The 26556-nt window shown below is 35.6% G+C and overlaps 1 protein-coding gene across 1 annotated transcript in view; it reads left to right on the top strand.

Annotated features, from left to right (window-relative positions):
* LOC150106591 (WD repeat-containing protein 82-like) overlaps positions 1-26556 on the top strand; it is a 228974-nt gene that overhangs the window by 69045 nt on the left and 133373 nt on the right. Inside the window, exon 3 of the mRNA XM_090392561.1 lies at positions 2849-2915. Within this exon, the coding sequence (XP_090248687.1) occupies positions 2849-2915 (67 nt within the window). The remainder of the gene's footprint in view (positions 1-2848; positions 2916-26556) is intronic.

Here is a 26556-nt window from a genome sequence, read left to right as displayed (position 1 = left end):
CTGACAATTTTTACAATCTTTCTTTCTTTCTTGTTGCTTTATTAAGAGTCTTCTTTACTGCTTCTATGACTGTACATTTTGTTTCTTCTCATAGTTTTTCTAATTCTCTTCCTGTCTTCTCCAAACTTTTTAATTTCTTTCCAACTTTTACTTTAAATGCTTCATTTATATAATTTAAATCAAATCTGATACTGTCCTTTTGTTTCTTCTTAGCTCTTAATTTCAATTTAACTTTAGCTATTAATAATTCATGATCTGTTTCACAGTCTGCACCAGGTAGTGTTTTTGCTGATTGGACAGTGCTTATCCACCTTCTTCTGGCAACAATATAATCTATCTGATTTCTATATTCTCCATTTGGGGAAGCCCATGTGTACGGTCTTCTTTTATGTTGTTAAGTGTTTGCAATAAAGCAATTGTTCTCAACACAAAACTTCAACATCCTTTCTCCTGCTCCATTTCTTAAGTCCTAAACCAAATTTTTCAGTAATGCCTCATTCTTCTTTTTCTCTTACTTTTGCGTTCCAATCACTAATATCAGAAGAAAATCTGTTTTATCAATACTGTGTACTACTTGTTGCATGTTGCTGTAAAATTCTTCAATCCTCTTAACTTGAATCTGTAGTGGATGCATACCTATATGAGTGTACCATTCACTGGATATGACTTTATTCTAATTAGAATTATTCTATCAGACACTGGGTTGTAACCAAAAATGTATTTTCTGTATTATCTTCTAACTATGAATGCTACTCCATTTCTTAAGGTTTCAGGTCCAGAGTAATATACCATGAAATCATCAGTATCAAAGTGACCCATTCCTGTCCATCTCAGTTCACTAATTCCTAAAATCTGAACTTGAGTTCTTCTAATTTTTTTCCTTACCAGTTCCAGTTTTCCTTGATACATGCTTCTTACCCATCTTCTTCTGAGATTAACTCTATCAGAAGTTGAACTTCCAGAAGGCTTTGATCCAGCTTCATCATTTTTGTTAACTTCATTGGAAGTTCCTCTCTGCTCTTTCCCAGTAGCCATTTCAGTGCCTTCCGACCTGAGGAGTCCCATCTTCCAGCACTATATTGCAATAACTTAAGCCTCTATTCATAAGATTTTCTTGGCAAAATATATACAAAAGTGATTTGCCATAGCCTTCCTCTGTGTTTGTTTAGCCTACCTATGTAAAGCAAATTCCAGAGAGAGAAAGAAAGAGAAGGCAGACTCCCACTGCAAAAGATGAAGAAAAGTAAAATAGGAAAGATTGGGGATGAAGGAGCAAGAGGGAAAGAAAGAAGAGTATGGACTAGTCTACAGATAATATAAAATATGTGTATTACATGAAATAAGATATTACTCCAGACATCTAGAATATCTTTATCTTCACTTACTCCACCTTTACCACGAGTTGCCTGAGACTTGGACTATGTTCAGGTGCAAACTTGACTTACTTGTCTGTTTGCTTACGTGTGAAAAAAAGATTAAAACCTAGCTTATAAAATTGCTTAGTATCTTTAACATCTTTATCTTGTTTTTTATTTTCAGTAGCCTCCAAAACATTTTGTCACCTTCCTGATATTTATCTTCTATATTCTTACCAGAGTGTTCTCATGATTTTTTTTTTTTTTTGTTTAGCTACTTTTACATGTTGCTTCACTTTGTTATTCTCTTTTTGTACTCATCTCATTACCAACAAATGCTACAAGTTGGGCATTCAGAACAATGCTTTTTGGATTTCCTTTATGTTTGCCAGCCCAAGAACTTTTTAATGCATTGAATACAGATTTTAGGATTATACATTTGTCAAGAACTTTGAACGAGCTCACTTAAAATGAATATGCTTATTTAGTGTTATAATCATTGTTATCTTCAAGGTTTTTTTGGGGGTCCAGGACCAAAAAGTAAATCATAATAGACAAAAATAAAATAATATACACACACATATATATATATATTGTTTGATTCCTATACCCAAGCATAAGCAAACATAGTATGCATGTCAAGTTACTTCACTGTGCATTTGAGTATCTTCACAACTAGGCCAATTATATATAGAGGCGGCTGCTGACTTCACATCACAACTGCCTTAGTGTCCCATAATGCAAAGCACATTTCCTTTTGGTCATTTATATTGCTGTGCATTATAGGAAAAGTCACTACCCAGACCAGTTTTGACCTTTATTGAAGTCTCCTCAGTAGGAGCTAGATCCAAGAAAATACTGAGGTTAAAAAAAATTTATAACTGCTTCATTGATTTAACTTCAGTAAAGGATGAAACCAGTCTAGGTAGTGACCCTTTCTATAATACATAGTAGTATACACATCCAAAAAGAAGTGTGCTTTGTATTGTGTGACACTGATGCAGTTGGTGCAAATTCAGTGGCCTCTATATTGTAATTTACTTGATAACCAAGTGAAAAAACTTTCTAAGGACAGAAAATTATTTGGGCTTCTACTATACCCAAAAAACAAGAGTGAAAGTATTTGCAATAATAATGAATTGTAATGAATATTTTCACTTTTATGGCCCTGGCCTGTAGGTCAGCCTGACTAGATTGTCCTGCTGATGTGACTGTGATATCATGCTGATAGAGGTCAACACTTCCAAGTGCTTTTCTTCTCACTTCATTTCACTCACTTCATCCAATGCCTGCAATGCTGATAATGAACAGTAATGCCATCATATCTTCTTGAATTTGCCAGTCAACGTATTAGTACTCTTGTTCTTCTGAGGAAAATGGGAGGTATTGTCCTTTGATCCCTAAATGTAAATTATTATTAGCACAAGTATTGTATGTTTTTCTATATAATATATAATACATTAATCTCTTTACACGAAATGGTATACTTTCAGATACAGTGCGTTATTTATCTCTCCATGACAACAAATATATTAGGTATTTTCATGGACACTCAAAAAAGTAAGTGCTATGTAAATAACTTTGATTTTTTTAAAAAAAAAAAATCTTTTTATTCATTAAAAAGTAGTAAATTTTATCATAATGAGTAACTTCTATTTTATTGAAATCACTCTGGATCCGAGTTAGTTGTTTTTTTCACTTGGTTATAAGTTAAATTAAACTTGCCATGAAATTATATTCTTGTTTAATCCTTTATATAAATATAAGCAAACAAGGTTTGCACATGAAGTATCTTCACAACTATGCTGCTTGCATATGCTAATAATTTGGCATCAGTTGTCATAGTATCCCATAAAGCAAAGCACACTCCATTTCTATGAGATCGCACCGAAGGTTGAAACTGGTTTGGGTTGTAACCCTCCCTTAATACATAGCATTATGCACTTCTAAAAGAAAGTGTGCTTTGCATTAATGTGATACTAAGGCAATTGATGTGAATGCATCAGTCTCTACATACAAGTAGCATAGTTGTAAAGATACTTCATGTGCAAACTTTATTGCTTACACTTGGAAAAAAGATTAAAATAAGAATATAATTTCTTGGCAAGTATAATTTATTAAGTCATTAGTGTCTCTGCTTTTCATCCAATAGGCTGCTGGTTTGAATCCTACCCTGGGCATGGATATTTGTGATTGTCTTTAGGTGGGAGATGAATTTCATCACCTGACGTGAGATTCTCTGCCTTATTTGCTGGAGGCCTGAGGTGGATCAAAAATCCAGCACATTATTTCTAGATTATGTAAAAAATAAAAATGCAGAAAAAGTGTGTGCATGTGCACAAAATTAATAGGAAAAAAGTCCCTAGCCTATTTGCAGTATTATAGGTTTACAACTTTTCATGGTAGTAACATAAATTACTTTTCTTCTGAATCTGTTATATGTCACATCTGCATCATTGATAAATCTAGAGTTTGTTAGAACTTAATTTCATCAGAACTTAGATATCACCCTAAGGTACTATAACTGAATCAGTTCGCTTAGATGATCTGTCTTTCTCTGTATATTTTTCTTACGTAACCCTCTTCTGTTCTGCTGAAGTGATTATACTGTTTTAGATTAGCTCTGCTCAAATATAATCTTGCTAATATTTTAATTTGTAATATCATACTGTTATTGATGTTATCTCTTTCTTTCTTCCAATTTTTCTCATATTTCTCATATTTGTGGTTTCTAGTTCTGGTTCATCAATTTTATGTCTGACCAACTCTCAGATCTATAAGTTAAAATTGATTTCAATTTCTTGTATTCTGCTAGTTCAGGTAAGTACTCATACTGTATAAATTTGTTCAACTGACTCCACAACTTTGGTTATTGTATTTATCTATTTCCATATTTAATTTGCCATCTTCACAAATTAACTATAGCTCTTAAATACACCACAAAAAATCCCGGAACTAATATCTCAACTTCAGGATCTACACTCGAAATTGAAATTAAAAAAAGAGCAGAGCAGAGCTTAACAGGAGCAAGTGAATCTACTACCTAATTAATGGGCTACAAGCACATTACCAGGACCAATATTAAATTCAACTTACAATCAAACTTTCATAAACATAATGTCGTTGAGCCTTTTTTTTCTCTCAATGCAAGAGAATATGCCTCTGCTTTATGCAATAGAATAGTCCTTGACCAGGTACAGAAATACCATATAGACCTAATACTTCTGCAAGAAACAAATATCAACTCCTCATCCAATTTATCTAGAAAATGGGCAAAGTGGCCTTATGACCTACATCACTCTGCAACCCAACAACACCATGGAGCAGGGGTTAGCTTAGGTGTACATCATCAATTCCCCCCCCCTACTAACTTAAAGTGATTGCAGATATACCAGGATATGCTGTGTATGCTCACATAAAAGCACCCAATCATAACATCCTGCATGTGTTCCTTATCTACATACCACAGCAGGATGTTCTGGCATCACAAATCTTGGACTTCGTTCAAAACCATCTTTCTAGTATTGACCAAGAGCATATAATAATAGCTGGAGACTTTAACTGCACTCTTGACCAAGAAAGAGACAGACTCCAATGTGTTGAACATCGTAGCTCATTAATAAACCAACTTCAAACAATAGTAAACGATAATGAACTCATTGATGTCTTTGGGCATCAGCATCCAGATAAGAGGTCCTATACATGGATGTCAACAATCACAGCAACTAATAGGCCTCTCTACCAAGCATGACTGGGCAGATACTACATCTCCAAACACACTGTTCCTGTAGTTATAAACATCTCACATATTCCTTCCTACATCTCAGATCATTGCTTCATAAAGCTGCAACTTTCATTATCTTTGGAAGCATCCAAATCAGGAAGTGCCTACTGGATCTTCAACAATACCCTTCTGAAAGATTCAGCTTATATAATAAAAACTCAAGCTTTAATAAGTAACCTCACTCACTCGAAAGGGAATTCAGAATCAATGAAACATGGTGGCCCCACTAAAAATCACGAATGAAATCCTTTAACAGATCTACAGTCACCAGAAGAATCAACAGAGAAACATTAGCATCCGACAATTCGAAGAACAGCTCCAGGCATCTACCAGAAGAAAGCCCTGAATATAATTCAGCCCTCCAAGCCATGCAAAGACACAAGTATTATCCGCAAAGGGTGTCCTACTTAGATCGCAGCATACAAATAAATTTCTCAGATGCACCCACAAAATATTTTTTCTCTTTGGAAAAAAAATACCAGGCAGAAAACTGCATCTCTGCTGTTAGATTTCAAGATGGCAGCATCACAGAGGATCCAAGTGAAATCACTTCTGAAATCCTACAATACTACAAGAATGCATACAGCTCTACAGGAGCATTCCTTCATGCCATTCACGAAATACTGAAAGAAACAAAAAAGAATCTCTGCAACAGATCAGAATCACTTCGAAAACCCAGTCACTCTAGAGTAACTGAAAACTGCATGTACATCCTTGCCAAAGAATTAATCTCCCAGCCTTGATGGTCTCACAACAGAGTTTTTCCAAGTCTTCTGGAATCAACTCGGACCACTTCTCCTTTAAAACACTGCAAGAAGCCTACCTCAATGGGCTCCCAGAATCCGTCACAACCTCAGTAGCACAATTGATACCAAAGAAAGGAGACCACACAGATATCCAAAACTGGCATCCAATCTCACTAATCAATACAGATTGCAAAATCGTTTCCAAAGTTATTGCAAACCGACTAAAGCCAACACTACCTGAAGTTATTGGCCGATATCAAACTTATTCTGTTCCTGGAAGATCAATACATGATAACCTTCATTTAATAAGAAATCTCATCCACATCGCAAACAGCCAAAATGAAGCCCTAGCACTTATCAGCCTTTATCAGGAGAAGGCTTTTGACAGGGTAGAGCATGAGTACCTTTATGAAGTTCTAAAGGCATTCGGCTATGGCCCTCTCATCATTGAAACAGTGCAATTGCTATACAGAGATGCACTCTTCTGTTTAAAAATTAACAACTGGCTCACCCGCACTTTGCCATACTCTCAAGGGATCAAGCAAGGATGTCCTCTCTTTGGACAGTTATACACACTGGCCATAGAACCCTTCTTAAAATGAGTACACAAGATTATTATTATTGTTATTATTAATTTGCTTTTTTTTTAAATTGGGACTTGTAATTACTACATTAGTCTAATGTTATTTATAAATTAAGATTCTTATGAAATTGTGAATTAATACCTATAGTTTAATCATCACTCTGATGAAATTTTTCCTCTCTTTAATACTTAGCAATGTAACATCATGCGGCTCGTTCTACTTTTGAATGATCAATTGTTGGTATTCCACCTTGTTAAAAACTGTTCCTATGTAGTCACTGAAGATAGTCTGTTATTTTCAGACTGAACTATTTTGCAAATATTAAAATAATCTTGTGTTTATGTGTCTATAATTCATAATCATAATGTCACAAGTGTCTCTAAAGAGTAAAAAGAGTACACGACACCATCATCTCCAAATGAACCAGCATCATAGAACCACATCAAAAAATAACCCTATGAGCATATGCTGATGACATCACAGTAATAATCCATAATGACAAAGAAATGACAGTAACCAATGAAGCACATAGACTATATGCACAATCCTCAGGGGCCAAATTAAACTCTGCAAAAACCACTGGTTTGTGGTCAGGCAGATGGAAGGCCAGAACTGATTCTCCAATTGAATGTACCTGGTCAAATGAAGGACAAACATACTTAGGTGTACACCTTGGCAACACCAAAATATATAATGCACTGAACTCGACACAGCTACACAACCGATTTAAACAAGTGCTAGGAAAATGGAACAGCATTCATTCAATGTTCTTCACTTAGAGGAAGAATCCTTATAATCAACCAGATGGCTGCTAGTGTGCTACGGCATACCCTCAAAGTACTAACACCCACTAAAGAATTTCTCCATCACATTGAAAAGGCAATGAAACGTTTCCTCTGGAACAATACTAACTGGACAACATACTCTGAACTCTGCAAGCTACTCAATAAAGGATGTCAAGGCCTGATTTCCCTTGAAAACAAGATCACATCCTTTGGGATAATCCTTCTCCTAAAGTCACTTCAGTCCAATCATGCTTATGTAACCACCTTCGATTACATCATGAAGTCATCCACCAGAGAACTTACACTCTCCACAATCCTCTGAATGGCCAGTTCTGTACCACCACCTCCTAAACTACCTCATTTTTACAAAGATGCTCTACAGCGGTGGAAAAATACAGAACTTCATCTCACACTGACAGTATCAACAGAGTCAGCTGTACTAACAGAACCACTGTTTTCGAACAGAAACATAATGTCTCACAACTGGCCAACCCTTCCTTTTCCCTACATAGAACTGGGCAGGAATAAGAATCATAGGGGACCTCCCGACCCAGACGCTAAACTGGAAAACACTAACAAGCCTACCATTGAAAAACTCAAGATTGACTCCCCCACAGTTTCTAGAAGAAATAAGAATTCCCTGAGGCGTAGCGATATCTGGGAAGACTTTTACAAGAGCAACTTGCATCATCTGAAGCCTTACTTTCAATTCTTCCCTCCAGCTACAAGAAAATATACCACTTCCTCATATCATTGCCTCCAACTTCGCCCTTCGTATATTCATCCTTAACCCTCTCATTTACTAAGCTGCACAAGCCACCCAGTTTTCAGTGGAATCTTCCATATAAATCAAGGTGTGCCAAACCAGATTTCGACATACAGTGAGGCTATGGCATAACATTTTGCCAACTCCTACTAAGCTCCACAAATTTCAGCTAAGAGAATCGAATCAATGTCTATTCTGCAAAGTTTCAGGCACCTTGGAACACACATATCTAACCTGTCCTGCAAACAAGACGAAGATCATCTACTCCTTGAATACAGCCTCTATCACCTGTAACTATGCACACAGCCAAGAAGACTACTGGAATTTAGTCCATACAGAAGAGAACAAACACAGAATATGCAATTTCCTCTTTATCTGCCCCAAGGCCATCATTTACAGTTTCTACCTTAAGCACACAAGAAATAACCAGCACCCACCCATCCATCACTGAATTGGAACAAACCCTCATGTGTAGCCTACGTCGGAAACTACAAAGCAGGCTTTCACTGGAATTTGATTATTACAAAGAAGCAGGAACTGTCGCAGAATTCATAGAGGAGTGGAATCCAACTGGTTCCCTGTTCTGGATTGCCAACGACAATACACTTCAGCTGAAAAATAACTAGAAGTGATACTGAACTGTAATATTGACCATTGAAAAGCAATATCAACTGATGCAAGTTGCTATTATAAAAGTTACTGAAAAGACACATCCTGTCTACCGCTAATGTATCTTTTTTCCCCCCTCATTTCTATTGTATATCTAAAAAAGAAAATCCTTTTTTTCTCTGTAATATACATTCTTATAATATGTAAATGTAGGGGTGCTTAAGGGTCAAAGCTGTATAACTGAGAGGAGACCTCCACATAGCCTTTAAAGGAATGCGGAGAACCGACCAGGGCTTCTGACCTAATGTCCAATCCTCACCTTCTCGTGGTGCACCCTGTTGGGTATCTACCTGGATACTGAACGAACGAGGATGGGCTGGCAATTTGGGATTTAGCCGACCAAATTGTATTCTTATTGGTCAAACCAAAATAAAAAGAATGATGGTACAACATGACAAAATTTCATGCCGGCTGGGGCGTTGCCCGGTTAAACAAGGCCCCGTTGTTTTCACCAGGGAACCAAGGCGAACAGCGAAAAGTCAGCTACTGGAACAAATCTGAAAACAAACCCCAACTCAACATCACCAGAGTTAAAGATCTGTACTATGAACGTAAGAATCCTGAATGGCAAAGAAATGGAGCTAGCTGAGGAATTAGATAAGTACCAGATCGACATAATAGGGGTGACTGAAACAAAAAAGACCAAAACTGGTGAGATCTTTCTGAGCAATAAATACAAAATGTTATATTCAGACAATGACAATCAAGGAAAAGGAGTAGCCATAGTATTCAACACAAAATACGAGGCTAATCTTCTTGAATGGCAGTCAGTCTCAAGTAGAGTAATGTGGGCAAATATGAGAATGGGGAACTGGACACTGACATTTATTTGTGCCTATGGTCCCATAGAAGTGGAGGAATTTTTTGACGCTTTAGAAAAAGCTACTGACACAATGAAAAAGGAAAATTTGGTCCTTGTTGGGGATCTAAATAGCAGAGTAGGAAGTGATTGTCAAACATACAAAACTATTTTGGAAAAATTTGTAGAAAACAAGCAAAGCTAATAATAATGGCAAATGCCTGTTGGATTTCTGCTCAGAACACGGACTGGTTATTACTAACACCATGTTCCAACATAAAAATGTGCACAAATTCACATGGAGAGAAGAGGCAAGGAATAAGAAAAGTTTCATTGACTATGTTATTGTTGATAGTAATGTTTTCTCCCTGGTGCAGGACACCAGAGTGTACAGAGGATTTGAAATTGGAAGTGATCACTATTTAGTCTTGAGCAGGATAAAATTGAATTTCATATTGAAAAGAATAACATGTAAGAAAGTTTTAAAGCGAATAAAAGTTGAGCAGCTCTCAGATGTGAACTGTAGACTAAAATACAGAGAGATTATTGAAAAGAAAATAAAAGAGTTTGAGAACAGGAATCAAACCTTGGAGATTCAGTGGCAAACTCTGAAGTAAACATTGATTGATTCTGCCAGAGAGGCATGTGGTGACCTTGTGTGCAAGGATAAAAAAATTAGAACTCCTTGGTGGACACAGGAAATTAAAGAGGCAGTGAAAGAAAAGAAGAAAGCATATCAAAAGTTCCTGGCAAATAAGTCAGCTTTTACTCTTACAGAATACAGAGACAAATGTAAGAAAGCTAAACAGTGTGTAAAACTAGCTAAACAAAAGTCATGGGAGGACTTTGGTAAGAATATAGAAAATAAATATCAAGAAGGTGGCAAAATATTCTGGAGGTTGTTGAAGAAGCTTAGGAATGGAGGAAAGAGTGCTGTAAAAGGAGTTAGAGATGATAAAGGTGACATGGAAACAAGAGAAAAAAGATATTCTTGAAGTATGGAGTAATTACTTTGAAAAACTGCTAAATGAAACAAGCAGTGATGACCTCACAGTGATAAAAAACACTGACCAGGCATGCAGTCAGGAATACACATCCATACTTGAAGTAGAAAAAGCCATCAAAGGCTTGAAATGTGGAAAGGCAGCAGGAGTAGATGATATTCGACCAGAAATGCTGAAGTATGGTGGTATAAAAGTCTTACAGTGGCTGCACTGCATAGTTCAGAAAGCCTGGACAGAGGGACGAATTCCCGATGGTTGGAGTAGAGCTCACATAGTACCCATATATAAAAAGGGAAATAAAACTGAATGTGAGAATTACAGAGGTATTTCCCTACTGAGTGTTCCTGGCAAGATCTATGCAAGTATACTTGAGAAACGGTTGAGAAGAATTGTGGAAGAAAATCTTGGTGAAGAACAAGCTGGATTCAGGCCAAATAGAGGCTGTCAGGATCATATCTTCACTTTACGACAAATAGTCGAGAAAGCATGGGAATATAACAAAGATCTGTATTTAAGTTTTGTCGATTTGGAAAAGGCATATGACAAGGTGCCAAGAGAAAAGCTATTCAATATGCTGCAGTTATATGGTGTCAATGGGGCATTATATCAAGCAATACTTAGTCTTTATTTGAGTTGTAAGTCAGCAGTTAAAATTGAAGGAAGTACAGGAAGATTGTTTAATGTTTAATCTGGTGTGAGACAAGGATGTACATTATCCCCTCTGTTATTCATTATCTATATGGATCACATTATGAAGGAAAGTGGTATTAAACCTGATATCAAAATTGGAGATGTTAATGTCAACTCTTTGCTTTATGCAGATGATGTTATACTTAATAAATCCGCTACATGTCTGCAAGATTCTCTGACTAAATTGAATAGCTGTTGTAATAGATATGGTATGAAGGTCAGCAATAAAAAGACAAAGACAATGAAAATAGGCAGAATCATTGAAAATGTCAACTGTTGTGAATGGAGAACCTGTGGAACAAGTAAAACATTTCATCTACTTAGGCATGATTTTTACTGAAGATGGTAAATTAAATATAGAAATAGACAACAGAATCAGCAAAGCTGGTATGGTGGGAAGTCAGTTGAATAAATTCATATGGAATAAGAGAGAAATTAGTTGGAACACTAAATTAGCTGTATACAAGACAGTGTTCAAACCAGTTTTAAGTTATGGATCTGAGAGCTGGGTCAGAAGTAAAACACTTGACCAAAGACTAGAGACCACAGATATGGGAGTCCTGAGAAAGATTAGAGGCATGAACAGATGGAATCAATGGCAATATCATATTAAAAACGAGGATATTAGGAAAGAACTTGACATTGTCAGCATCCAGGAATGTGTTAGCAGAGCTAATCTCAGATGGTATGGTCACTTAAATAGAATGGGAGAGGAAAGATTAGCAAAACAAGTGTTCTCTGCCAGGTTGGCAGGAAAACGACCCAGAGGAAGACCAAGATATAGGTGGATTGATAGGGTACAAAGTGCCTTAGACGATAGAAATATAAGATCAGATAATGTTGGAGTCTTGACAAGTAATAGACTGATTTGGAGGAAAATTGTAGATAGGAAGTTAGTAATGATGTAATTTTTTTATGTAGTACTGTCATATCCTGTACACCCCTTGAGGGTACATGGCAGGAATTTGATGATGATGATGATGATAATATGTAAATAGTCCTTTTTTGTTATCTATCTTCCAATGTATATTTTATGATGTTTAATAATAAAAAAAAATAAATAGTAATTTGCCATCTTCGCTGAATGTTTGCCTAAATACCTCAAATATCTATCTATCTATCTATATATTTTTATTTTGGTTTAAGCCAATAAGAATACAATTTGTTCAGCTAAATCTCAAATTGCCAGTCTATCCTCATTCGTTCATCCAGGTAGATATCCAACAGGGTACACTACGAAAAGGTAAGGACATTAGACATTAGGTCAGAAGCCGTGATTGGTTCTCCACATTCCTTTAAAGGCTATGTGGAGGTCTCCTCTCAGTTATATAGCTTTGACCCTTACGCATTTCCTTTCTGCCTATTTTCATTGTCTTTGTCTTTTTAATGCTGACCTTCATACTATATCTATTACAACAGTTATTTACTTTAGTCAGGGAATCTTGCAGACTTGTAGTGGATTTATTTAGAAGTACATCATCCGCATAAAGCAAAGAGCTAAGATTAACATATCCCATTTTTTTAAACCTGATATCAAAATTGGAGATGTTAATCTCAGCTCTTTGCTTTATGCAAATGATGTTATACTTCTAAATAAATCCAGTACAAGTCTGCAGGATTCCCTGACTAAATTGAATAACTGCTGTAACAGATTTGGTATGATAATCAGCAATAAGAAGACAAAGACAATGAAAATAGGCAGAAACATTGAAAATATCAACTGCATTATGAATGGAGAACCTATAGAACAAGTAAAACATTTCAGCTACTTAGGCATGATTTTCAGTGAAGATGGTAAATTAATTATGGAAATAGACAACAGAATCAACAAAGCTGGTATGGTAGGAAGTTAATTGAATAAATTTATATGGAATAAGAGAGAAATTAGCCAAAACACTAAATTAGCTGTATACAAGACAGTATTCAAGCCACTTATGGGTCTGAGAGCTGGGTCAGAAGTAAAAACACTTGACCAAAAACTAGAGACCACAGATATGAGAGTCCTGAGAAAGATTAAGGGCATGAACAGATGGCATCAATGGCAATATCATATTAAAAATGAGGATTTTAGGATAGAAGCTGACATTGTCAGCATCCAGAAATTCCTTAGCAGAGCTAATCTCAGGTGGTCACTTAAAGAATGGGAGAGGAAAGATTAGCAAAACAAATGTTGTCTGCCAGGTTGCCATGAAAAAAAAAGACCCTGAGGATGACCAAGATATAGGTGGATTGATTCATTGAAAAGTGCCTTAGAAGACAGAAATATAAGATCTGATAATATTGGCGTCTTGACAGGTAACAGACTGATTTGGAGGAAAATTGTAGATAGGAAGTTAGTAATGATGTAATTTTTCATGTAGTACTATCATATCCTGTACTCCCCCTAGAGGAAATGCAGTTGAAGTTTTCCGTGTTCCTGCCTATTTTCATATTTTTTTAATTAATTTTTTTATAGCTGATTTTTCAGATTTGTTTCAGTTAATTAGCTTAATTAAGAATCCTGAAGACTTGTGCCTAGTTTGTTTTGGAGCATATAAATAAAGAAAATAGCTGAGTTTAATATGTCTGATTTTGTTATCAGTTTTAATGCCATTTGCTTCTGATCTGTATAGATGATGAATATAGTGGAGATAGCATGCCTTTTTTTCTTAATTCATCTTCTGTACATCCTTTACTTCTGACTTCTCTTGTTCTTCACCCATAGTCTACATAGACCAGTGGGGCATTATGAAGGTGACAGTCCTAGCACTCTCCAGATATTTCTGTCTTGGGATCTCCTTAGAAAGGTGGAGAATGAAGAATTAGTCCACTTTCAAATTTATCTATCCAGGTGATTCAGGGTCATCCCCAGTGTCTTTTACTAGAAGTAAAGCCATCTACTGCTAATTTACTCTCTGATCTAGCTATGTAGCCCAGCTACTAGGGCTGTTTCTGACATATTTTAGTGATAATATTGACATCGCAAGGTAAAAAAAAAGGGTATAAAGAAAATGAGATATTTTCTTGTATTCTAGCAATGGAGTGGATTTTCGTTCTAACCTCATTTGTTATCTGTGTCGTATATGATATCTTCAAATGTTTTTGTAGCACTTTATCTCGAAGGCCAGTAATCTTTTCTCATCTTCCTTTAGCAATGTCCAACTCTCACATTCATAGACTAAGACAGTTAACAAGAGTATCGATGAGGTAGAGTCTTGTAGCTAGCTGTATTTTATTGTCATTCCAGAGTGACTATAATCTCTGAAGAGCAACAGTTGCTTTATCAATGCATGCTTTGATGTCATGTTTAGACTGGCTATCTCTGTGTTGTATGCTTCCCAAGATTCTTTCTACTTCTTTCAATTTTTCATCAACTGAAATTTTCATTGCTTTTGCCTGAAGAAATCGTTTTTGATATGAATGCTGATCTTTAATCCATAATCACTAAGTGACTTAGAAACTCTGTTAAAACTTGCATTTTTTGCTATTAGGTCAATGGCATCAGTAAATCTGAGATTAATAATTTTTTTTTGCCACTGCTGCAATTCCAATATCACTGTAGGGAATACGATATAAGCTTATAAGTCACTAAAGGGATTCTATAAGATTGACACAGAAGAAATTTTTCAGTAAATGGGGAGTGGGGGGGGGGAAAACAAGAGGTCACACTTGGAAGGTGTCTAAGAGTGTGGTTAGTAAGGGTGTGTAGAGTAGGTTTTTTACTTGGAGAGTAGTGAATGAGTGGAATGGATTGTCAGAATACTTTGTAAGTGCCCCCAGTAGTGAATATGTTTAACTGGATGCATGATGGGTATTGTGCTAATGGATAGAGTGGGTCTTCTGCAATGAGTCTTGACTCCATGGAGTGCCTGTATAAATAATAATAAGTTTATTTTGTGTTTCAAATAAAGGCTAAAAAGCATCAGCAAAAGTATGCATCCTTGACTTGCACCTCTCTCCATTTTGAAAGGCTTGCTATAGTTGCTATTGATTTCCATTAACATTTCTCAGGAACAGTAAAGAGTTTTAAGGTGTACTATTTTATTATCTATTCCATATTGGTTCAGTATTTTCCACAATGCCTCGTACCATGCTGAATCAAAGGCCTTCTGTATATTTATAAAATTGTGACATAGTATTTTATTATGTTCAATATATTTTTCTCCAATGAGATGTGTTGTAAATAAGTCATCTGTTTTACAGAATCCATCTGGGTTCTCTGAAAGTATACTATTTATTTTCCTCTCAATACTAGAGAATAATATTTTTAGGAAAATTTTGCTTGGATGACTGATAAACTGATAGTTCTATAATTGCTACATTTTGTACTATTCCTTTTTTTTTTTAGGAATAGGGATCAGAACAGAGGTGCACCAATCTTTAGGCCATGATTCATTGTTCCACACATCTTGGCATATTTTGAGCAGGGCATCTGGTAGGTTTCCCCCTTGCTTTCAGTAGTTCTGAAGTTATTCCATCTATGCCTGGTGATTTTCCCCATTTTCAAAGAATTAATTGCTGCTTCTACTTCCCTTAAAATAGGGAAGTCTTCTTCATCCAATGGCATTTGTATTATGCCTTCAGGATTTTGATTATTAAGTCTTCTGAGAAAAGGTTAGCTGAGTAATCATGCCAACACTGCAAGATTTCATCCTTTCCAGACAAAAGCTTGTCATTTTCATCCTCAGTTGACCAAATTGTGTTAGTGAAGGGTTTTGTTAATCTCTTTATCATTTGAAAAGCACTTCTAGGGTTGTTTCTTTGTAATTCCTCTTCAATCTTTCCACATTGCAATCATTCAAATCCACTTGGCTTTAGCTGTTTTCATTTTGTTTCTTATTATTTTGTTTAGTTCTTTATATTTTTTTTTGTTATCATTATCCTTATTTATAGTGGATTTTAAGGTTCTCCTTTGATCATGTAGTTGTAAAATGTCTTCTATAACCAGGGTTTGGTTATCCTGCAATAGCTGCTTCTAAAATAGCCTGTATTCCTCATCAATACTTATGAATTCTTCTGGGAAAGTATTCAAGGAATTAATTATGTGAGATTTATATTGTTTTCTGATATGAGGCAATTCCAACTTCTCAACATTATATCTTTTTCTTTGTTTTTGGTTATCTTTCATTTGTTTTAATTTTAGATTCAAGATAGCAATGACCTTGTTGTGGTCACTGTCAATATTGGCTCCTAGGAAAGATTTAGTCTTAGAATTGTCCAGACAAGTATATAATCAATTAAATTGTGCAGATCTGTTAGGTGAAGTCCGTGTCCACTTTTTTGATGGCTTATGAAGATATAGAATATTAGTAATCATTACATTATTTTGAATGGCACAATCAATATGTTTGTATCCTCTGTCATTGGTTTCACCAAAACTAAATACACCACAATGGAGGGAAAAAATTCCTTTCAGTATGTATACCAATAGTTACTGGAAGGAATTTCAAACAAACAATTTCTCACTACTAATAGTGAGATAGTGTTTGTTTGGAATTTGTTTTATCACTGAGTTAATTTGTCCATAGAAGTCATTAATACATGCTTCATCATATAATGATGTAGGTGCATTATTATTATTGATGCATTTATTGGTTTTCCTTTCAATCAGACAAGAGCAATTCTGCTATTTATGGGTTTAAAATCCATCTAATATCTTTTTACAGTTTTATGAATCAAAAAAATGACTCCCTCTTCTCCTTCTCATTGTGTTCCTGAATAAAACAAAGGTTTCCCTCATCTATAACCAGTTCTCCTGCCTGTGGCTCTGATCTCACATTGTCCCACAATAGACCAATGATAGTGTGAGAGTTCATATTTTAGCAGCCTGAGTTGACTACTTTTTTGAAGTGTTCTGACTTTCCACGTACCAACCATAAAACTTCTCCTGAGCTGTGAAAAGAGTCTCTTTGTAGATCTGTATACTACTACCAGTAGCAGACTTTCCACCACCATCCTTAGCAGTTCCAGAAGGTGTTGCGGTCCTTATTTGTCCATGCGACGACACAGCCAGCATAGAATGCTGTAAGATTGTCTCCATAGCATTAAAATGGATAGATATAGACAAGTGGCACCCATCTCCTCTCCTGTCTTTAGCCTACTAGGTAAAGCAGATTTCCACTGATCTCACAAATAGGAAAGATTCATCTCTAGCCCTCAAATACTCTAATAGCATTGGTGGGGAGGAGCAAGAAGGAATGAAAGAAGAGTAGGGACCAGTCTGCAGATAAAATAGCAGATATATATTACATGAAGTAAGGCATTGTCCATCATCAGGTACCTCAGATTTGCCACCCCTGTACTCACGAGAATGAGCCCTTGAGGGACTTCTGACTGCTGATTTACAATTTTAGCATAGGCATACACACACACATATTAAATTTTATTTTTCTCGTCTGTAAATTTGCTTAGCCTCTTCTCAAGTATGCTTGTATAAAGCAGGACTTGACACCAAATGTGTCAAGTCCTACTGCCACCACGTCTTGAAGGAAGACTATGGAATTATCGGCACCCCTGTTTAATGAGTCTTGCAACAGTTACTTCAATCTCTGAACAGCTTCCTCCCACATTAGGCAGTGCTCTTTATGTCAATGACTTCATGATTTACTGTCACTCTTGCAATTTGATGGTGAGTGAAAGATGACTTCAAGCAATCAATCATGTTTCTTCATGAGATTTTAGTTCAGCAGAAAAAAACTATATATACACTTCTTCTGAAAACTTATCCTACATCCAGATCCTGATTTAAGAATAGGACAAAGTATTATTCCAGTTGCAACAGAAGCCAAGTTCTTGGGATTTATCTTTGACAGAAAGCTTACATTCCTTACATACATTCATCAACTTAGGGAAAAGTGCAAAACAACGTATTAAATATCCTTTGCACTCTGTCCTCTGCAGAATGGGGGTGCTGATTGATGTAGCTTGCTCTCCCTTTATCGTGCACTTGCATTCAAAGCATGATTATGTGTCCCAGGTTTACAGTTCTGCAAGAGAGAGCATGCTCTGATGGTTGGACCTTATTCTTCATCGGGGCATACGAATAGTCCTTATGCTGAAACAAATGAACCTGTTCTGTCACTTAGACAAAAACAGTTGTCTCTTAACTGTGTTTTAAAAAAGTGCCTTCCAAAGCATGTGTACATCATGTGTGTGTGTGTGGACTAGTATCTTTTCTCTGTATTGGGAAGCTCAATATCACACACGTCAGACTGCCATTCATCCCTTTGGTATGCATTTAGTGATATTATACAAGCTATTAGCATGAATGTTGACAGTGTTACCTGTACCAAACATAACATCATTCCTGCATATTATTATTATTATTATTATGTGACACCTCCAGGGAGTCCAAAGACTCATTGAGAAAGAGTGTGCCAACAGCATTGAACCCTTTCCAACTACTAACCATGCTCAAACTTGCTTAACTTTTTTGCGAACCATTAATAGCAGAGACTCTACCAATCAATCAACCTTTGCTTGCACTGTATCCTTCAACACCTCTCACTGTGCCTATTAAAGAAGTCTCATACACCATCCATCTATATGCAGTTAATGCACACAGTGCAATATGCTCTTTCCTTCTCATCTCTACTGATGGTTCATCATCTCAGACCTGTGTTTGTTGTGTTTCTATGTTTCCTGACATTGCTATATCCCACCAGATCCCATTTGATTGCAGTAATTATACAGCAGAGTTGCATGCCATTCAGCTTGTACATATAAAAAACAACTGCTATCAAAAATATGTAAATTATACAGACTACTAAGTTCTTTATAGGCTATCTCATCTCCTGTGTATAATCCACATCCAGTCCTTTGCAAGGATTTACAAGTATTGTACAAAACTGAAGATCCTTAATTTGATGTTTGGTTTTGTAGGATTCGCAGCCACATTGGAATTAAAGGAAATAAGATTGCAGATGCAGCTGCTTCATCAGATCATACATTTTCGATGCACTGTTTTGACAGTCTCATATATACAGCATACTACAGACATTTTATAAGATCAAAGCTAATTATCCAGTGGTGGTGGTCATTGCAGGAAGCACTGACAAACAAATTGCAAGAGATTAAGCTTGAAATTAAGCATTAGCAATGCTAGTCAACACAGAAACGAAGAGAAGAAGTTGTTTTCTTGCTAGGCTCTGCATATGTCACTGTTATTTATACATTCTTATTTACTGAGGGCTGATGACCCAGCTATACTTAAAAAATGCAAAACATGTCTCACCATTTGTTATATTCTGGTAGATTGCCAGCACTTCAGATGAGAGATGAATGAAATTTTTGCTTATCTGGCCGAGCTGTATATGCTTGGGCAGATGTAATCAGACTCACACAAACCATGACATTTTAAACTTTTTACAAAAAAATAATTTATACAAACACGTTTTTGATTATAAATTCTATTTATATGTAGATACTGTGTTGCTTAACTTAAATTTTTGCTACATATTTACTAATTTATCTCTTTATGACTGTTTATTAATACCTTATGTACTGCTGTAAACATTGATATGCCACAGTATGACTTTTGCTGTTCACTGATTAATCAGAAATCAATCATTCAAATCTAGATAGTTTTAAGGTCCTTTTATTATTGTGATAGGGAAGCTAGCCCCACAATCTGAGACAAGAGTGGGAATGAACAGCAGGTGAATTATATACTAATTGCCACTACTGCAACAAAGCTGATGTACATACCATAAAATTCGTCCACCCATGCTTAGGTTGACTTGTATTTATTCACTTGGCTTATCTTCCTTTCTCTCTCTCACTTTTATTGTATTTCTTCATTGATTTTTATTGTTCCACATATATACACTGCTTGGAAAGAAGTCAACAGACATCATAGTGCACGGAACAAACAGTCATGACACTCACCTTAATAAGATGTAGGACTTCCTGCTCTGATGACTGCAGCAATCCTACGGGGCATACTTTCCACAAGCGTGCAATAGCATCAATAAGAATTTTGGACCATTGTGGGGCAGGTGTCCTTTGACCACCTGATGCTCCAATTCATCCTACAGGTGTTCAATAGGGTTGAGATCACGGCGCTGTGGAGGTCAGTCAAGTGTGGTGATGTTCATGTCCGCAGACCATGCAGTTATTGCAGCAGCCTTATGATACGATGCATTGTCTTGCTGAAAGAGATGGTCAGTTCTGTAGAAATGCCACTAAGTAAGAAGGATTGCATTTTCCAGAATGTTCAGATACCTCTCAGAGTTCATTGCTCAATTCACCACAAACAGATCAGAGGCCAAACCAGAAAAAACAGAACCATACCATCACATTGCCACCTCTGAATTTCATAGTTTGGGTTATGCACTCTGGTAAGATGTTTTCACTAGGCATCTGCTACGTAGAAGTTGTAGCATGATTCTTTGCTCCATAACACAATTTTCCAAGTTTCCATATTTATGCACATTACACCACTGAAGACGGCGCTGAATGTTGGTTCAGTAATGTAGAGCTTGCATATTGCAGTCCTATCATAGAAATCCATGTTGTGAACCTCCATTCTAAATGTTTTTGTGCAGATTCGTGTTCCAGTCAGTGCCCAGAAGTCTGCATTCAACATGTTGGCTGACAAAGGTAGTTTTTACGTAGCACCTTATGGTCACATTTGGTGAGTGTGGTGGGTCATCTACTGCGGGTAGCACTTGCAGTTGACTCCCTGTACTTCAATCTCAGTATGGTATCACTGATTGATTGCTGACCTGGGTTGTCCTATCACAGTGCCTCTTTCAAACTCCATCAGTTCCCTTCTCGCAGCCATTTCACCCAAACACAGTTGCATTGGCTGAGGAGCATGATATTCGTCCAATTTATATTGGCTACAATCATGTGACTCGTTACCTTTCCCATGGGAATGTCCATTGACCTCTTTATAGGGGTGTATATACACACGTGCGTGTGTATACACAGAGCTCCAGAAATCTACTAGCCACAGGGATTTCTGTGGATGTAATGCAAAGGAGAGTGTTAAAGATGATATTGGGATTGTGGGATACAGATTATGAAGACCAATTGAGAATTTGTGGACTGTAGACACTAGCAAACAGGAGAAAGAGGAGTGATACTTACAAACTTCTGAACAGGTCATATAGAATACCTGTAGGTAGAATTTTTTTTATTTCATGGATGGTGGGAAGAAGACGATAAGGTATCTATGGAAGTTATGGATGAATGCAGTGAAGAAGGGAGTAAGAAAGGTTTTTCCTCTCATAGAGTGGTGTGTGACTGGAATGGATTACCTTTGGAGGTGGTGAATGTAGGTAGAGTGAAGAATTCAAGAGAAGGTATAACGTAACAGCTGGTGCAGGTGATGTGATCTTCCTCAATGAGTCCATGACTACCTGAAAGTCTCTTAATAATAATAATAATACTTCACTTGGCATAGAAACCATTTATATAATGCATATTTTAAAAGGAAATGTTTTATACATATGTAAACTTGAAAACACAAAATAAGAAAACGTTACTTTTGAGATTTTCTATACCATGAAGACAGTTTATAAATATTGGTTCTAAATGAAAATTCTACTGAAGTAGTTTGAGAAATTGGTTTGCCACTCTCCCTCTCTCTCTGATAAATGTGTAAAAAAAAAAAAAAATGTACCTGCCTGGTGTGGCATACGTGTGAAACACAACCCGGCATGAATGTGTTAATGATGTCATGCATGATCTTCCTTAAAAAGGGTTTAACATTTGACATTCCATGCTGAAGGTGTTACTAAACCGAATCCCCTCTCTGTGATATGCTCTGCCTCGTGATTTCCTCGACTCATTTTGTCATTGCTTGTACCATCTCCTAATTCAGATTTGTACTCCAACTGCTGATTATTTATCTCCGAATTTGATTTCATAGAGTAAGATTATCATACAGATTATCTTCCTTGTGACTTCAGTGTTCATAATCCTAGCTGGCTTCCCTTCTAAATTATTTGCTTTGTGTAATAATCTAACACAAATTGTTTGCCAATATAACAGAATACCAGATAATCCACGTTATTTTCCCATTACTGTGGTCTTTTTTTTTTTTTTTTTATCCTATTCTCCCTAGATACTCTGTAGATATTATCTCTTCTTGACAACCATAACCTTGTCCATTTTTCACTTTTCTAGAGATCAACCTTCTCCCATCCAATTTCAGCTTGTCTGTTTTTCATGATCTGATTGTTTCTGCTATATTGATCCATATGCCTGTTCTGAATAATCCTTATTTGAATTGAGGACCTTATGCAAGTTCTAGTTCTCCAGCATTTTTATTTTAGATTGCCCAATTCCAAAGTGGGTCTTGTAAGGGCCAAATGTAATAAAAAATAAAAAATTAGTTCCTCTGCAATAGTAGTTGCCTTCTGGACCCTCACTAAGGCTGCAACTTCTGTCCCTACTTGTTTTCAAGTCTCTCGCATCCTCATGGTAACATTGCCTAAAGATAAGGCTCTTGACAACAGGCCTAACTCTAATATTGCTGATCAAGGCATATTTCCTAATATACCATGTATTACTCACAGCATGCCTCCTCTGATTTGTATCAAAAAAATCTCTATAGTCTTGATACTAATAAGCATCTGATCAAGATGGTACTCCTCTAGCTGTGCTAAAAACCTGTGCTTCAGAATTAACATACATCCTGTATTTAACTATATTATCATCATCATCATCATCATCATCATCCTAACACTAATTACGGGTATAGACCATATTGATCTGTTCCGGTCTTATTATCCATCCAATATCCTTTTTTTGAGGTCTTCCCCTGCCTTCTCTTTCCAATTGCCTTATATTTTAGTATTTGTTTAGGATGTTGGCCATTCGGTTTACATATTGTTATATTACTATGCCGTTGCTCTTAGTACTTTTCTCTATATTTTACTTCTATTAGGTTTGCCTTACTATACTATAATTAACTCTCTTCTAATTCTCGATTATCTTTAACACTCGATTCAATTTGCATCTATCACTCTCTATATTCTACTCAATCTATAATTTTGGCCGTTTCTTAGACCAGTCACGTGTATTCTTTAAACATTAGAGGCTTTATCTTAGTTAGGAGCAAAACTCTTAATTCTGTTATCTGAGACTGTCTCCTGATCAAATATTGGCGCATTTATTTTTTTAAAGTGCACCGGCCAATATCCTAGGATAGATGAGACTCTTATCCAAGGAGGCCTTCTCAGAATAATATACAGCGGTGAAAGTTCTAGCATTTATACTCAAATATAATCTAATTCAATTCACCTATATCAAACTTAGTATGCAGTCATGGCTCATAAATCTCTACTATACTTCTATATCCCTCCCGCTTAGGTTCAGTTTTATGAGTGGTAATTTGAATTCATATCTCAGGCCAATATCAGGTATAAAATACAAAACATGTTTATTGAGGTCTAAAATTTATATACAAGGAATGCACTAAATACATGGCTATTTCATCTTCATTCTAAGTAAAGGAGTTAGATAACACAGCTAAATACTCTTGAACATGAATAATAACTTGCTCTACTGAATTTCTCAATTAAAATACAAAATTGCTAGTCTATAATTTTATCCCCTCAATCATTTCTAAGTTACTTAATATTTCTCACATTTATCAGTATTATATCACATACAATCTCCTTATCAGACATTTCTTTCCAGTTGGGACAGGTTACTGCCAAATATGGTAATCTCTTAAAAGTTCACTATCAAATGTCCATGCTCTAAATTACATAGTGTCCACTAATTTCTTTAACTGGAAACATAAAGTAAATTCTCTACTTTACCATCTCCTGGAATGATTATCTGGTCCTTTCACTGCTTTGTCTAGACATCTCGATCTTTCTGCTGGCTTTCGCCCACGTGGTCGCTTACGATGATCGCACGATATGGTCGCCCTAATCTCGTTCCGTTACTGCTTACAGTTTTCAGCATTGCCGGTTCTTCGGTCTTGCTCAGCTACCCTGCTATACGGGTTAGCTAGCTAGGACACTTGATCTACAGGAGATGATGCATAATTTCTACGACCGATCTAGAATCACCCAGCTGGTGGGGGAGAGAGCAACATCCACGAAAAAACAGGAACCAGGAACCAAAAAGCCTTGAGGGGGGGGGAGCAAACCCCTTTTATACCACCTCCTTTGGTGTCCTCTCTCCCTTACATTTTTTCGCACGGCACAAATCTTCTGTGCGGTGCGTCTTCCGAGAACACGTTCGAGCTTCATCTTCCATGTAATTTCTCTCTGCCTTAGGCCATAAGTTACACTGGATGGCTATGACGTGACCTTTAGACTTTAGCTTACACTCAATTAATTCACATACACTGCATAGGATATTCTGTTTTAACTACAGTTTTATACAAAATTCCTTTCATGACTTTGTGTAAACTTCACATTTCTAAATCAACGTTCTTTCAGCTCTATTTAAGGTTAATATATGTGTATTTACTTTCCTGCCCAAGTAAAAGTTTCTCGTTGGTTACATTTTTGACTTGTTAGATTCTGAATGAATTAATTCCTTTCCAAATTTGATCATTCCGGATGTAACAATATTCAATCCATTTTTATTTAGTTTTTCTTCTATTGATTTTGTTTTTAGTTCTTTTAAAATGTCTTCGTTCCGTTTTTGATCTAATAATGTCTATTTTGCAGTTCTCATAAATCTCATTTCACTTAGTTTTATTCTTTGTTTATCTTGTTTGTTTATTGCTCAAATTTCACTGCCATATAATAATGTGGGCACTGCTAAAGTATCGTATATTTTCAAGCGTGTTTCTTTTTGTACTATATTTGGATTTTTTTTCGTTCATATGATATTTCACATCCAAGATAACTGAAAGCATTTATCTGTTCTATTATTTTATTATTAATAACTATTTTGCTTCTAACTGGAGTTTGTCCACAAAATGCCATTGTTTTAGTTTTATCTATGGAAATTTTCATTCCAAACTGTTCTACTATAATCTTTAAATTATATATTGCTCTTTGTAAATTGTCTTCCTTATTTGATATTATTACCTGATCATCTGCAAATAATAGCGTATTTATTTTGTTATTCCGGGAAATTTCTATACCTTGATTGTTTAAGGTGTTCCATTGTATTAATATTTCATTAATGTAAATATTGAAAAGTGTTGGAGACAGAGGGCATCCCTGTCTTACTCCTTGGTTTATAGATTGTTTTTCAGACAACTTTTCATTTATTTTTATTTCCTTATCTTTGTATATATTCAATATTGCATATAGTAAAATATTAGGTATATTTATTCTTTGTAATATATCAAACAGTATATATCTTTTTACTTTGTCAAATGCTTTTTCGTAATCTATAAACAAAAGATGAGTTTCCTAAATTCTCTTCTTTTTTCTATGAGTAGTTTTAAACAGAAAGTTGCATCCATTGTAGAGCATCCTTTTCTAAATCCATTTTGACATTTTACTAATATTTTTTCACTGTATATTTTTAGTTTTTCATTAAGTATTCTGCTATATATTTTGTAGCATGTATTCAATAAACTAATACCTCTGTAGTTAGCAGGTTTTGTTTTATCCCCATTTTTAAATATAGATATTACTATGCTTGTATTCCATTCTATTGGTATTTTTCCATTTGTATATATTTTATTTAAAAATTTTAGTAATCTTTGATGAAATTTTTTTCCAGCAAATTTATATTCAGAGTTTATCCCATCTTCTCCTGCTGATTTGCCATTTTTTATTTTATTTAGGCTGTCCTTTAATTCTTTCATTGTTATATCATTTAAAGTATTTTGTAAGTTTTTGGTGTAATTCTTTTTGATGCCAGTGTTATCCGTCCAAAGATCTGTAAAGTAATCCAAGAATTCTTTTACATCTATTTCACAATTTATATTTGCAGTTTCTTTTATATCTGCATTTATGTGTTTTAGTAGTTTGTACACACTGGGATCTTATTTTGTATATATCATTTTCTAGATATGATACAAATTTTTCCCAGCTTTCTCTGTGTCTCTTTCTGGTTTCTTTTTTCTTTTTTTGGCTAACTATCTTTTAAAAGCCAGCTTTTTATTTTCAATTATTATTTTTATTTCATTGCCCCATATATGTAATTTTTTATTTTTATGATATTTTTTGTATGTTCCTAGACTTTCATATGCTGCTGATGCGATAATTTCTTTTATATTATTCCATTCTTTCTCAGCATCTTCATTTTCTTGTATTTTTTCTAAGTAGTTATTGATCCTCTGTTGGTATAAATTTCTTATACTTGAATCATTTAGTAGTCTTACTTTGTAATTAGATTTTTTTTCTCGAGTTTGTTTATTTTTTGTAGCCAGTTTGGTGGAAATCTTAGTTTTGCCTGTACTAAATAGTGATCTGTGTCAATTTCTAGTCCTCTTCTAACTTTAATGGCTAGGAAAAGGTTTG

The sequence above is a fragment of the Typopeltis vanoorti genome, chromosome 5, assembly GCF_054136105.1.
Source record: "Typopeltis vanoorti isolate ZY-2024b chromosome 5, IOZ_Tvanoo_1.0, whole genome shotgun sequence".
Lineage (NCBI taxonomy): Eukaryota > Metazoa > Arthropoda > Arachnida > Uropygi > Thelyphonidae > Typopeltis > Typopeltis vanoorti.
This window is presented reverse-complemented; position numbering and strand designations above follow the sequence as displayed.